General features: G+C 37.3%; 2 protein-coding genes across 2 annotated transcripts in view; both read right to left on the reverse strand.

The window, feature by feature from the left end:
* LOC6639872 overlaps nucleotides 1–5,498 on the reverse strand; it is a 52,813-nt gene extending 47,315 nt beyond the window's left edge. Inside the window, exon 1 of the mRNA XM_002062660.4 lies at nucleotides 4,800–5,498. The gene's annotated coding sequence lies outside the window, so the exon portion shown is untranslated. The remainder of the gene's footprint in view (nucleotides 1–4,799) is intronic.
* An 8,507-nt stretch (nucleotides 5,499–14,005) lies between these two features.
* Nucleotides 14,006–15,522, reverse strand: LOC6639874 (splicing factor U2AF 50 kDa subunit). Its single transcript, XM_023181886.2, has one exon. The coding sequence runs from the start codon at nucleotides 15,423–15,425 to the stop codon at nucleotides 14,025–14,027; it is 1,401 nt and encodes a 466-aa protein (XP_023037654.1). The 5' UTR covers nucleotides 15,426–15,522; the 3' UTR covers nucleotides 14,006–14,024.
* Between the last annotated feature and the right edge of the window lie 338 nt (nucleotides 15,523–15,860).

A 15,860-nucleotide genomic window follows, 5' to 3' on the forward strand; every position in this document is an offset into this window, starting at 1 on the left:
CAGAACAAGTGAGGTTACTGTTCGAAATTGGCTTGACATATGACTCAAAGCTAACTGGATAAGAGAGAAAATCAATTCAGAAGATAAAGAAACGAATGTGTGATACCTTTAAGCATCAATTAAAGAAGTAGATGATATTTAATTTATCATTAAGCTAGGTAATCTAAACTCTAGTCTAATCGCTTCCCATTGAAAGTCACTTTATCTATCACTTTATAGTTATTTATTATTCAAACGTAACTGGTGTGTCTAGCAAGTTTTGGTTTTATTTAATTTTTAATTAATTTTTCCACTTTTAAACTTTTGATGAGACTTTTGTAGTTAGGCTTAAGGTGAACTCTTCAAAAGTTCTTGCCTTTGATTGAAGGTTGTCTAGCAAAACCTATATCTAAAATATTAAGTGTAGTCAACTAATGAGCGAACTTAGCCCCCAAATGTATACAATAAATAGTCCAAGAATTCGCTTTTAAAACATGTAAACAAAATGTCGGAAGTTACTGGGGATCAACAATATTCGAAATGAAAATTGTCTATATTCCTAAGTTACAAGGCATACTTTTCCATCTAATACTTTATTGGACAAAGTTCCCCCAAATTTTCCAGTCATAGATCCATCTACATATGTATGTAGTAAATTTTGGCTATAAGATGCTTTAGACATCTTGAATAATAAAAACCTTACACATATATTTTGTATGTTTTGATTTATGTGCTAGAAACTTTGAAGTATTATGAGCTAATCTAAAAGAAATCTTAAAGATGTCTGAAATATTTTTATAATATTTAGAATATACTCAGAAGAACAATAAAATGCAAAGTAGAAACCCTTAAACAGGATACTTCCAAAGCTTTAAGTTCAAGGAAGTATTTTTGGTCTACCCATTTTATAGTAAGCCGGTTTTTCATTATCCCATTAAAAGGAGGAATGGTTAAAAGGGTCTTGGATCTCAGATATACATATATGTATGTACTAAAATGGGGGCACACAACTTGGTAGTATTATGTAATCAGAAATCTAATTAATTGATCGTTAAGTAATGTCTGAAAATAGTTGACAATAAATTTCCTTTTAGTGTTTTGCTATCAAATGTCGCGTCTGTGAATAAAAATATGTTTCTATTGTATATGGAAAAAATTTTAAATAACACGCAAGCTTAATTAGTGTAGAATGCATGGAGCGAGTTGGAGGGCGGTGAAAAGGGGAGGGCCAGAGAGTGGAGCCTTTCCACTATCATCCATATGAATTATGTGTATGCCACTTTTAGCCATGTAGGTACATATATATATATATATATACCAGACACAGACAAAACCACTTTTGGGCCGGGTCGGCACTTTGTGGCCATAATGGAAAGTGCCATTGGCTTTGACTCTCATTTCTTTTTTTTTTTGCTGCGTTACCTGCGTGTGAACAACGACGAGGTAGACAACCCCTCCAAAAAAAATAAAGCCTGACGCCAGCCACACCCACCCACTCATTCAGGCTAACCGACCGCCTCTTTTCTAATGGAGAGGATTAACTTTAACCCCCGGTAACAAACAACAACAACAACTGTAACAAGAACAAAAAACAGCAGAAAAAGTTTCCATTTTTCTACTACTTTTTGTTTGTTGTTTTTGTTGTTTTGGTTGCTGCTCCTAAGTGCGGCTCTGACATATGCACAAAAGCACTGGGAGAAAACACACGCAAAACACAAAAAAAAAGGAAGAAAAAAAACCGAAACAAAGTAAACTAGGATGGCCTCTAGGATGGGTCGGCAACTCAAACTGGAACTGGAGGCTCTCTCCCTGGGACACGCACAGCGCAAACATTTTTCATCGTTAACGGCCATAAAGAAGACAGTAAAACCAAAACCCAAAAGTGGCCGACCAGAGACAGACCAAAACTAATGTAAAAACAAAAACAAACTCAAACACAACGAACAAACAAAACGAAACAAACAAACAAATTTGCACCAAAATGCATCAGGACCTTAGAGATAATGAGATGCAAAAGGATTTAGGAAAAGGAAGAGTAGAAAAAATTTACTAAACATGGATAATGTTATGGATTTTAGATAATGTTATCAATTAACAAAGATGTTAAATTATAATTATTAAATTGAGCAAAATTTCAATTTGATAAGAGTCGTGATTTTTAGAGTCATCTTAAAGATCTGTTTTTATTGCCGAAATGCTCGTTGCGAAAAGTTTTGAAAGTAAAACTAAAGTATTTGTCAGATATCGTCCAAAAGACGATATGAATTTATTTAAAAAACATAACAATATATTTGTTTTTGTACATATTTTTCATAAATTATACTTTGATTTACCACCTAAAAACATAAACTTGAGATATTCATATTTTCTATTTTCCTTTTTTAAAATGTAAAGTTTCAATGTAAGAATAATTTTACCTTGAGATATCTTTTGTCTTTGTTTACAAAGGCAAAATAAATTTATTTGATGAATTAACCAACAAAGTTTGTTTTAATGTGGTTCATAAAAACAATTTTATCTCATTTTCAAAACGCTTTTGAAAAATTTGAAGTTTTAATGACAACTAAATAAACTTTTGAATTAATTATATTATAAATTATGACAAAATAAATTTTTTGACATAATATTTTTACCAAAAAAACATTCCAGAATGCCTTTTGGAAAATATTTTCAATGCATTTGTTGTCTTTAGAAACAAAAATAAACAAAAATCGTTTGAATTAATCATAAATGAAGTAAAAGTCCTCTTCTATTTATTTTGCCATCAAAATATTTTGTTTTCGATTTCTTTAAATATTCTCATGCAATAAACATTAATAAATGGTTCCTCTTAAAGTTTTTCATGAAATTCTTATTTTTTGGCTAAAGGACCACATCTTTATCCCACCTAAAAAAAAACAAAAGAAGGAACAAAACTCATTTTCTCTATATTTTCCAAGTTTCCCAAATGACACACACACACAAATGAAAAAATGAAGCCAAAATTAATGCAAACAGAAAAGTTTTTCCCTGAGTTGTCCTCCTTCTCATCTTTCGCTGTGCCATCTGCCGCCCATCTGCAGCATATAACTTTTGATATATATGTATATATACATACACAATATTTAGATACAGCTAATTTGCCTCTTAGCTTTAATCTGGTCAAGTAAATTTACAAATTAATTAAAATAACAAACAGCGAGAATCAGACAGCAGACAAAAGCGCTAAATGGGCGACAAGCAACAGTCGGCCAGTGGATCGGTCAAGAAGTCACAAAAAAAAAACCATACATATATAAAAAAAAAACCACAGAAACCAACACCAATGAAACAACAACCACAAACAGAATTAAGGCACTAAAAACACCAAACGGCAGAAAACAAAATGTCAGCCTTTGGGGCCAGAGTAGAGTAGTTGAAAAGGCAATTTTCGCCAGGCATCCCAAAGCCTCTCTCTCCACTCCGGTTCCCTCCATTTAGAGATGCCGCCACAGGCAAATCCAACAAAAACAAAAAAAAAGAAGGAAGAAGGACACCAAAAAAAAAAATAAAGTAAACTGAGCAACGAACAGAGCAGAGCAAAGTCAAGTCAAAAGTGGCAAAAAGTTGACAAAAAACGTGGCAGGAGGAAAGTTGAAAGAAGGAAAAAGCGCGTAGAAAACGCACAGAAACAATAATAATAAAAGTCGGCGGTGGGCCAATAGGGTGGTGATGAAGAGGGGGGTAGGTGGAGGCGACCTCAGTAAATTATAAATTAACGCTGCAGGCAAAGCGAGGTCAGCAATGGACTTGGTGCTTCAGCTTCGGCGCTTGCTCCCATTTCTCACCCTCACCATCACACTCACTCGTCCTTTGCCTTTTGACTTTTGGTTTGTGTTTTGGTACTAAACGAAAAAAAAAAAAACCGCCGGAGTGCACACACGCGTGTCTGCTTTTCACGTGCAAGCCAAAAAACACACACAAAAGAAAGTCGGTCGCGGCACGCGGCATTCACTGACCGCAACGACAAAAGGGACGGAGGACGCTGTGGTTCTTTCTCGGGGATGACGACAAGTGACTTGGTTTATAGTAAATTCACTTTGGAGTGAGGATTTTGAAATGAACTTAAGTAAGTTGTGAGTGGGGGGAGAGGTTAAAGCTGCAGCTGCTACGACCCTATGGCCCTTTGAGGACCATCAAGTTGGTACGTATAATTGAAAATAAGTTGTGATTTAAGGAGCACAACCAGAGAGAGAGAGTAGAGAGCGAGTAGAGCTTAAGGGCTAAACAAGTTGCCAAGCACCAATAAACTGAAACTTTAGCTATATTTAGATAGCACTTCCTATAAAGGCTTTGACTGTCTAGCTAGAGTTACAATGGTTTCAAATTGAAGTGCATTGAGCTACGAAAAGCACACACATTTTGTCATTAATTTGGACCCATTTACGTTTACGTAGAACCCACCACTTGGACACTTGGCTAAGGTCTGTTCTTGAAATGAGATGGATTGGTGGGGGGGTGGGAAGGGGATCATTACTAGACTTTCTCAAGTTTTTACGCATGACAAATATGCGGGAAACATGCATATGCCCTCCAACCACTATGCCAAAGAAAAGTGGGCGGAACCCAACAGGCCAACTACACTCACTCATAATTCTCCCCCCCAAAAACGAAAAATTACAGACCAATGGTTCCATGATGAGGGCGGAGCAGGAGCAGGAGGAGACTTACTTTCGACACGCGTACACAATTAAAAATTTTCATTGACTCGCAACATGGACATGAACATGGACAATTCCCGGTACGCATAATTCTTTGTGGTGAACTTAAAATATTTCAAAATATATTTCTATGCAAATTACTTTGTTGTTTAATCCTTTTTGTAATCCTTGCTTTTATTAGAGTTGACCGGAGCATCATCATCATGGGAGAGGCGAAACTAATTTCATTCCATTTTCATTAATTATATCACTAAACCCCTTTCGATTTTTGTTGGGGGAGGAGCACCAGGTGCAGCAGGTTCCATAAGCTGCTGCACCAACAGGAAACACTCACTAACACACACCAACGCACACACAATCACACACACACTGAGTAATATCCGCACTCAGAAAGGACCCGCAAGGACCTTTTAAACTTTTTCGTTTTCTGTTGCTGTTGTTGTCATAAAGTGTGTGCGCTTTCTTATATCTTATTCTTGAACCATTTAAACGGTTCAAAAACTGTCGCGCAAAGGATGCCAAAAAATCAACGACCAACTAATCGACCGACCAAACCGACTGACCGACCGAACAACCGACACTACGACCAACAAACCGAAGGGACCACTACGAAGGGACCCTTTTCTTCAGTTTTGTTTTGCTGATAATTGAGTTTAAAGTGTTTTCTCAACTGGCCGACACTTTTAGGCTACCTTTTTCTTCTTTTTAGGTGTTGTTACGTTTTTTCAAAATTTCTTCTCTTCGCCTGCTTTGATTTCGTTGCGATACGCCGTTTCTTTAGATACCTATGAGATTGCTTCGTGCTCGACCCGCTTCGCGCTACCACTACGTTTGAAACTCTCGGCAACACTGCGGATGGTTGCCAGTTGCACTGAACACACTGTTAACATTAACATGAACCACCCGCAACCAACTCGAACATCGAACGAAGCAGAGAACGTGCCACAAAAGAGTCCCAACATCCACAAACTCGAGCAAACGAGTCGAACAAGTGAGCGGAAATCCAACCGGAATGCAACCGACTGTGGAACGTATGTGGCAAAAGAGTGAGAGTATCTGCGCATAGTTGACAGAACCCAACAGACTGTTAAGATTCGAAGGGATTGGTAAGTGAATAGTAAATGTTGGTAGGAAGGACCTGAAAGGAGTCAAGTTGGTTAATATTTGAATCAAACCGAAATCAAATGTCCTTTAGGAAAACATTATTAATAAATAAATTGAAATGCGAAAAATATTTTGAAATAAATACCTTCATAGAACTTCTTGTTCTCTCATATAAAATTTTTATGTTTGTGTTCTAAGACCTGACACACATTTAAAATCAGTTCCACAAACAAAAGAATCCAATAAACTGGCACGAGCTCTCAGGTTTAAAGAGAGAACTACTGCTTAATGCTTCTCTTATGCTCTTTCCGAAAGTGGATTAATGTTAAAGTTAAGTTTAAATGATGGAAACTCTTATTTGTATGTTATTTCTTTCTATAAATTTATTTAACATTTTTTGTATATTTGTTTTTGTGGTAGTTTTTAAAAATGTTCAAAATTCTATTTCAAAACTAACAACCAGCCTTTTTAGCATTCGGAGTAATGAAATCCACAATGTTAAGAGAAAGCATAAAAGAGAAATAATCTGTTAAGAGAAGAGCTAACAGTTTTCGGACTAATGTAATGCTAACAAAATTTGTTGTAATCCCAAGTTAGTTAGAACTGACCTAACACAATACTAATTTTAGAAAATATTTGTGTACTTTCCTTAGTATCCTTTAGGAGTATGTATATGTAAATAACTGATATAAAGTTAGAGAGCCGAAATCTTAGATTTTTATTTGGTGAGTCGATTTCAAAATAATGATTATTGAAATGTTTTGTAATGTACACAACCCGGAATGAATCTAGATCATGTACATCCCTTCTTAGTCAAAGAATCTTCTTTGATCCAAGAAGAGGTCAGAGGATCATGATTTATGTCAAGAACTTAGGACTTACCCATCCGTTCGGTCCGTCGAAGGCCTCTCAATCCGCAACGAAAAAACTTTCTCTGCCCGTATCCGATTCGGGCGGCTATTCCAAACTGGTTGACTTTATCGAAATGTCTCTGTGCCCTACACGGTGTGCAGCTTTTGAGCCTACGGTGTCTCAAAAATTATCCCTGGCAAATTCTCGCAATTCAAATATAAAATTCCTTGCTTAGGCTTTCAGCATTCAATTTGACTATGGCTAAGTTTTGAAGAGAACTCATTAGAAACTTCCAAAGATTCAAACATCCACAAAAATTCACTTTCGATAATAAGATTTACAAAACTCCACAATAATTGTTGTCCTATATGCTCCAGATTAGTATTAAATTATAAATTCGGCTTGATGGCCGAGAAAATTTTAGATTTAAATTTTTATATATTTTCTGGAGGAGCAGCGTCTAGCCAGGGCGAAAGTTCTTCAGAAGACAGTGTGACCAATGCATGCGATCGCGCATGATGCCACTTCGCTAGGGTTGCACTAGTGGAACTATCGAACTTCTAAGCTCACCTGATTATTTTTATCGACACAATTACCCACCACTTACTGAAATACAAACTAACGCCTTAAAATTTAAAAATACAACTAACGGCAGAAACTGTTTTTTATTTAACTCTTTGATTAAGATCTGTTTTTAGTAGGTGAATGTAAATCTAAGTGTTTTCTTTTCTTTTTCTGATATACATATTGATTGTTCCTTTTGGTATAAATATGCCAGGCCACATATAAGTCCGTTTGTTAAATGGTCCAATATTTAATCCCTTTTAACCGAGTTGCCTTCTTCTGTGCTTCCAAGTTCTTATCAACAATTCCTTAAATTTCTACCACATTTTTAAACGATTTCCAATAGTCTTAAAGATTTAATAGAGAGCATGGCCCTCCCATTATTTCACCCGAGCAAGTCCCAAGCCATTAAATACTTGTACATAATAATATGGGTATTTATTATATGTACATATAAATATGTAAATACATATGTATAAATGTTCATAATAATGGTCAATGAAGTAAAATCAACTTAATTACGTGTAAGTGGCCATATTTAAATATAATCCTGCAGGAAAATCCATTTTTTATTGTTCATATATTAATATCCTATATTGGCTGGGGATAAATGGGTATATTGAAGACATAAAGTGCTAGGTAACAAGTGGAATGCAATACTTGCGATTGGCTAGATTACATTTCTATGTTTTAAAGCCCTTAGTAATATTACGTCACGTTAATGGGTCACAACTTGGATACTCTTCTAGCCAAAAACATTAAATGCGGTTTCTACTTTACTCTTTTTAAAGTAAGCAAAACTGATATTAAGAAGTTATTATTATTTGACAGTAGTTTGTTATTAAATTAGTAGCTTGGGGTAAGAGAAGTATAAGAAATATAAGGTAAAGAGTATTTCAAAAGTCGTCGATTCAATTGGCAACAAAATTTTTGTATACATATATATTTTTCCGTTTCAAGTTTACGCTCAACAGACTCACCCACCGATACAGACAATACACAAAAATCAATGCAAAGGTTATACGAGATTTAAATCGATGGCCACGCCATCATAAAACAGAAGCCTGTTTATTTTTTTTCAGCGTTTTTTTTCTTCTGATTTTAATCTGGACTCTATTCAGTGATTAAATCGTTGAAAAAAACCTCGATTTCTCGATATGCAATTTGAATAAAGCGGCGGCAACATCGTCAACATGGGCATCGAAATCGTCGGTTCGAGCGAAATGCGTTTTAAAGTATCAAAATACAATCAAACTCGAAACCAGTGACAAAAGGCAGGAAAAATAACAACGATTTTAATACCAATTAGGATACTTTTTCAGACTTACTTCACTCGGTTTCGACTTTATCATGCTCTCTCTGGGGGGTGGGGGGTATTCTGCTACTCTTCACTTCAGTTCACTTCGGTAAATGGAATGAAAAAAGAATAAGAAAAATCCAAAAAAAGTGCAGCGCCAACAAAAGAAATGAAAACCTGTTCACCTGGGCACGCGGCAGGTACAATGAGAAAAAAAACAGAAAATCGGACAGAAAAAAAATTAAAACTAAATAAAAGCAAAGAACAGGAGCAGCAGCAGAAGGAAAGGAGACAGAGGACAGTGAGTAAAGTAGGAGCAGAGTGGAAGATTAAAATCAGAATGACAGTAAACAGCAGCAGGAACAGCAGCAGCAGCAGGCAACGAAATGAAGAGCGAAAGAAAATAATGCAAATTCAGATGGATATCAAAAGTTGAAGTTGAAATGTTCCAAGAGGGAGCATGTTAGGGCAGGGTAGAGCAGGGCAGGGTAGGGAAACGACCGGACACAAAACACAGACAAACGCCAGGACAAATGCCTGCTCTTCTATGGACTTGCAGAGCTGTAAGCTTTGGAGTCACTACTTGGGCAGATGAAGAGATGACTATGAAGCATTCATCAAGGCAGGGCATACAAAAAGCAGGGCAAAAGGAATGGAGAGACACATCGCGCATTACACGGCAAAAACTGTTGAGGCCTTCTAGGCTCCTAGACACACTAGACAACGATACGATACGGTTTGGGTCGTTGACCCATTTGATAGTCAACTGACAGGCATAGATAAAGACCAGTGCCAGTGCCTGGCTGCCTAGCTGCCTGCCTTGGCCTTCTCCAAGATGCAACGCCCTGAAAATAGTGAAAAGAATTCTATAAAGTTGTCAGTCATCATCCTCGGAGTGACAAGGCATGGAACAAGCACAAAATAAAAAAAAAACAGACTGATAATTAAAAAGCCAGTAAATATACAATACTTAATGTAATACTTATACCTAATCCATAGTAAAATTTACAGGAATGTCTTAAAGGAATGTATTTTAAGGGTGGTCGATGGTTTAGTGCACTATGTCGATTGGATACCTCAAATACATTCAATCAATGTTTAAATTAAGTATTGGAAATCTTAAAATTTTCTTTTCTCTGTTAACCATTTATATAGCATTAAAGCGTACTTCGAAAAAACCATCTAAAGATTTACAACTGATGAAAATATTACAAATATAACAAACGATTGATTGCCTAGAAAAATTTCTGTTTCATACTTTAATCTATATTTTGGCTTTTTCTTGGCCGGTTCGAGGCATCGGCGCTTCTACTACGAAGGAAATTTTATGCCCTAAACCCATGATGTTAGATCCAATACCAATTTGAACCCCAAAATATCAATAACTACATATATGCGGAATTGATTTCATGGGAATATTACAAAACATAGTTACTTAACATTGTAAATTTGCAAATCTTCAGGTTCAGTTTCAAGGGAGGAACTAAAAATTAGAAACCTTTTTTTTGTACTTCTACAAATTCCTTTCTAGTAAAAAAAAAACATTCAACATAAATTTTTAGACCTGTGTTAATTGAAGTCAAAGTTTAGCGAAAGCATTGGAACTTTCTCTCATAGTCCAGACTGAATGAGGTAATTAATGAAAGTCCAATTACAAGGATTACAACAATGTAAAGTTCTGTAAAGGCCACAACATTCGTTTTTCCACATTTTCGTCAAAATTCAACAATTGAATGAAATGTCTTTGTTTATTTTTTGCCATTGGTTTATTGCAGTGTATTTTTTGCCTGTAGGAAACAAGAAAATTAAGTCAGACATTTAGTTTCGGATTATGGCCAAGTTGCGTCGAAAGTCGAGCATTTCAAGCAGCTTAAATTGTATTTCCATTGTGAATTCCTTCGTCCATGTCTTTTGCTTGTGTGTTTCGGACTTGTATCTTTTCATTTGCTCTTGGGTTTTTTTTTTTGTCCATCTCTTTTTTGTGTGTGTTTTGTGTGTTGTTGTGTTGGGTGTTGTGGAAGTTCTTGTCGGTTTCGGTAGATTATGCATTCCGGACTACACTTAGGTCAACCTGACACGCCTCTTTCTACTCTCCGTTTGTCTGTCCGTTTTCATTTTTCCGTTCGTCATGCATTTGCATAGGAAAATAAAAGCCAAATCTCTGTCTTTTCTTTCTTGTGTCAGTGTGTGTGTGTAAATTCTAAACAAACGATTTGGTTTTAAATTCAGTTTTCCAAGAGTCAAAGTAGGCGGCAAAATATCAAAGAAAATACTTGAACATTTTTAAGAAAATGTTACAAAATGTTATGTCTTTAAGCCAGCTTTAGGGCCATTTAGAAATTGTCCTTACCCTTAAAAAAACAACCGAGTAAAAACTAAACTCCAAGACTCCAAAGCCTCTAAATGTCATTCTTTTGTTTGGTTTGTACACATCATCTGCATTATAATTTCATGGTCCAGACATTTGGGATGGCCGTGGCAACTTTTTCTTCCTTTCTTCAACGGGTTATCGCACCTGTTACATTTCCATTTGTAGCATTTGTTGTTGGTTTGGTTTGGTTTGGTTGGCCTTCAGGTGGAATGGCGCTTGATTTTATGACCCTCATTAAATGTCCAGGTCACTGGTAGACTCGACTCGCAGGTTATTTCGCTGTTTTTTCCTTCGGTTGAGAATTTCTTTTGTTTCATTGTAGAGGTTTCTACCGAATGTTAGATTAGGTCATTTAACATGATTTATGAGATGCAGGGATTTGAAAAATAGAATAAATTCTTCCTCTCTACATATCACACATTCGGCAATTCTCATTTGCGACAATTGAATGCTTCGTTTTAAAGAATTTAATAGATCTATTTACTTCCTATGAAACATTTGGTTCCTATTTCGCATTTATTATACTGAAAAGGCTCAGTTCAAAGCATAACAAAAAGTGCCGCGGCATACCGTTTAATGAATTTTTATTTGACGAAACCCGGACAAACTCACTCCTAGCATTTGGAGGGGGCGGACAAACAGTCGCTCTGACGGTTGGTCGGCCATAAAAAAGGGTTCACAGACGATTTGCTCGAATTAATTGCGCTGCCATTAACGAAGCGAGAGACTGGAACTCGGAATGCGGCGACACATCTTCAGTTCCTCCCACACCTGCCTCTCCTCCTCCACCAGCCTCTCTAAAATTTTTCTGTTTTTTTTTGGGTGTAATTTGTTTTGGCTTTTGTTGTTGATGGGGATTTACACGATTATTTCTTTAGGTTTTTTATTCGCAATATTATTTTTGTTTATTTGGATTTTATTTTGTTTTGCATCAAAAAGAGGGAAACAAACAGGAAACGTTTATTAAATAAAGGGTAAACAATTGAAAGAATTAAGAGAGAGTGGAGAGAAGGGGGAAAAGTAAGTATCAACAGGTTCTGTTGATCTGCAGATTTCATACGAAATTCTCATTTCATTTGCATAGTCGTCTCCTAATGAAGACACTAACAAAACACTAATAAACAAATTGATCAGATAATATCCGCCGTTGTGGGATCATTAGAACTTGAACAAATTTCATGAATAAACTTGAATGTGTGTGCAGGGAGATTTCTAGATAGATATGGAATATATATGGCTTGTGTTGGCTCTTAAAACATCATTAACCGATTTTTGGATAAGCTTTAAACACGTTTGCAAACAGTTAACTAGAGGATTCCTCATACCTCTCTTTCTTTCTTTCCTGATTAACAAGTAATTTCATTTAGTTGGCAAGATTTGTTTCTCTTTCTATTCCACTCTCTCACTCTTTTTAATGACCATCATCAAGATTACGCCTCTGAATATAGAGATTGTAAGTTATAATTATCTACTACATCATATTCAAATTCTCGCCCCCTTCAATTAAAAATGCATAGAGACTACTATATGGAGTTCAATCAACTTCATGGATTTGATTTCTTAATTCTTTTTCTTATCTCAGGTCAGTCGATTACCTAACATAAAAAATAAAAAAAGGAAAGACAAATCGTAAAGGAACAAGAAAACCCTAAAAACCCTAACCTTACCTAAGACACTCAAACAGAGTGAAAAACCAGAAAAAGCAATCAGAGAAGTTGTCTCAGAACCAGATTGAAGCTAATCCCCCCAGTTGGGACAGCTGGGGATCGTCATAAACACATTGAAATCAAAGAAACCCTTTTTGTACCCCTTCACAAAGTTTTTCAGCTTGGAATTTTTATTGTATCCGCTTCATTTATGGGCGTTTATTAATTACCCATTTCGAGGCATCGATTTTCAAAAGGCGGCAGCATCAGCTCAACCTCTTGCATCTCTCTCTCCCCTTTTCTTCTTTGGGAATGGAAGCCCAAACCAGGGCGTTGAATTAATTTGTGTCCAGGCTGGGAATGATCCGCACATATCTCGTCGTCTTCGATAAACCGTTTAGTTCGTGGTCGTCGTTGCCGCACTGATAAATTGTCGAAGCTTCCTCTGTCTTCTGGGCTTTCAAGAACAGAAGTTGCATTTCATTATTGATGACCAGAAATAAAGATAAGAGCAGACCTTGAGAATGGAACCTGAGTGCGATAAGAGGTTGATTACTGCGGCTGCTGAGACCAGAACAAGAAGCTTCTTTCATTTTTTTTGGTTATTTATACTCTTTTCAGAGGGTGCTATAGAATTTATCACAAGCTTATAAAAACGGAAAAGAAAAGGATTCCGATACCTTTAGGCATTTAATATTGATAAGAATGATTTGAATTGATTTATTTTTGTGTACAACTGAACCATTTGCTGAGGTTTTATTGGGGAAAACTATAAAACTATTTCACTCAAACTTGGAAATTATAAGTATTTTCGTTAGAATGGAATCAGGTCAGTCGACTGTATCATACGGAGGCAATTCTTTGTTATTAAAATAATATAATATCCTTGTCCTGAGTTTCAATTGGTGGAATAAATCATAAAAACGGCTCATTAGTATGACTTAGTTTAAAGGAAGCTCATAATATTAGTAAAGGTCCTAAAAGGAAAAGAGAAACTCAATCAACAGACAGTGTTTCTATAAGTTCTTTCTGTAAGGGAATTCCAAAGTCAGTCTCACCCTTTTGATATTTTTTTCGGTGGAAATTGAAAAGGTATTAAAACATTGTCTTTGTCTTGGTTAACGTCTCCTTGTCGTAATGAGCTTGCCTTCTGCTGGAGAAGGTGTGAATATGCCTGAGATAAAGTTAAAAATTTTAATTAACGCTTTTTTTTTGGGAGTGGTTAAAGAAGGAAACAGTGAGAGAGGAAAAGTAGCAAAGGGGAGAGAGAGACACAAAAAAAGAGCCTTGAGCTGCTGCTGTTTTTTTTTCTTCCTCCTTGAGGATTGCCGCTTAAGTCGGCTTTGGCTAATTGAATCGGTGCCAATGGGCAATAGGCGGATCCTGGCATGCCTTTAGAGATGAGTGGCAAAGCGATTTCTTTAAGTAGATACTTTAAAAGATTTGCTGGGCTTACTGAATAAAACACATCATTAAATTGGTATGGAGATTCTAAGAAAAATGGATGAACACCTTGAGTTCACATCGGTTTATTAAAACTCGTTCTTTTCATATTTATCAAGATTAAAGAACGATGTCACCACAATGCGTCCATTGAATTTGCGACCACTCAAAGCGTTCAAAGCCTTCTGGCAATCCTCCATGGACTCGAATCGAACGAAAACCTTGCCGCAACCAGCTCTTGGTGTTTTGCCCACAAGGGGACGTGGAATCTTGAGACCCTTCACCTTTCCATGCTTGTCACACTCTTGCTTAATGTCCACACAGATGTCTTCGTATTCCTCGTCGTCCAGTAGATCCTCCGGTTGAACCATATTCAAGAGGCAAAGAATCTCCGTTGCAGCACCCGTACTGAAGACAGAAGGAAAGCCAGGAACTTGCAGAACTGAAGCCGGAGAATGGTTGCTTGCATTGCGACCACCTGCTATGGAACGTTGTACGACGAGTCTGCGGTCACCCAACAACATGCCATTGAGTCCAGCAATGGCCTGCTCTGTCACTGCCGAATCCACATACTCGAAGAAGGCATAGCCCTTGCTCATGCCCGTGTTTGCATCCTTGACCAAATTGAAGCCACGCAAACGTCCAAAAGAGAGCAGCAATTCCTTGATCTGAGCCTCGTCCAGACATGGGGGCAGACTACCAATGTAGATTTTCTGCGGTGAGTCTGGCACCAAAGTGGACACCAAATCTTTCATCGGGACCGGAGTGTGAGCCGATGTCACTATAGTGTCCGACAAGCCAACAGTCTCCAATGATGAAAGACTGGTCACTGGATGATAATCATGTGGACGCCGTATCTTCAAAGTTTGTCCACGGAAATTCACACCATCGAAGGCAATGGCTTGAGTGGTCTCACCCATGGAACGAAACTCCAGAAATGCGAAATTCTTCTCCAAATTGGTTTGGCACGTTAAAACTGGAGTGCCATCATGAAACTGCTTCAAGCCCAAGGACTGAAGCTGGACGTTGAAAAAATTCATCATCTCCTTGTCGGTGACACCAAATGGTATATTGCCCACATACAAACGACGAGCTTGACGCGTTACCATGGCCAAAGCTGGCGATTCTGCTTCTGGCAATATATCCGGAACAATCCTCGATGCAATCTGTCCACTTGCCTGCATGGCCTTGTATTGAACGGGCGTTAAGTGCTCATAGCCCAGCGGTGCCTTGTCCCATGAGGATGGAGCTCGCTGCTTTTTACCCACCAGCGATTTGGCTGCAGTTAAGGAGCGTCTTGGGCGATTTTTCGGCGAACGAGGCAAACGTGGATAACGTGGTGAACGTGAACGTGAACGGGAACGAGAACGAGACCTGGATAAACGGGAACGGGAACGGGAACGGGAACGAGAGCGACTGCGCTTCTCCTTAGATTTTGTACGTTCTCGATTGCGTTTCGAGGACTTCTTGCTATTCGCACGACGACCCATAATAAAGGTTTTTATTTTTTCGTTTTTTTTTTTCGTTTTTTGATTGCTAAATTTACGTGCAAAGTCTCCAAATAGAGAATGAAATATGATTAAGAAAATTATTGAATTTGTCAAAAAAAGAAATCAAAGCTCACTACGAGCCTGAATAAAATTTAATTTCCATACTGAACGAGGCGACAAACGACGACAATCGATACTGTCAACTGGTCACAAGGGCGTCTAATAATATGTTCAACATGTCAACTAGCCATGAGGAGAGGAGTGGATGGGGTGTGGGTGGGTGTTGTTTGGTGGTGACTTAAAGTCAACAAATGGTCACCCAATGTCCGTTCGATTCTCCCTTCCAATCCCATGGAGCTGCCACTTATGAAATTGAATGTAAACAAAATGGGAGCTCAAAATGAACCTCCCTCAAGTGGACATATCTCCGACAAT

The sequence above is a fragment of the Drosophila willistoni genome (assembly GCF_018902025.1).
Source record: "Drosophila willistoni isolate 14030-0811.24 chromosome 2L unlocalized genomic scaffold, UCI_dwil_1.1 Seg196, whole genome shotgun sequence".
NCBI lineage: Eukaryota > Metazoa > Arthropoda > Insecta > Diptera > Drosophilidae > Drosophila > Drosophila willistoni.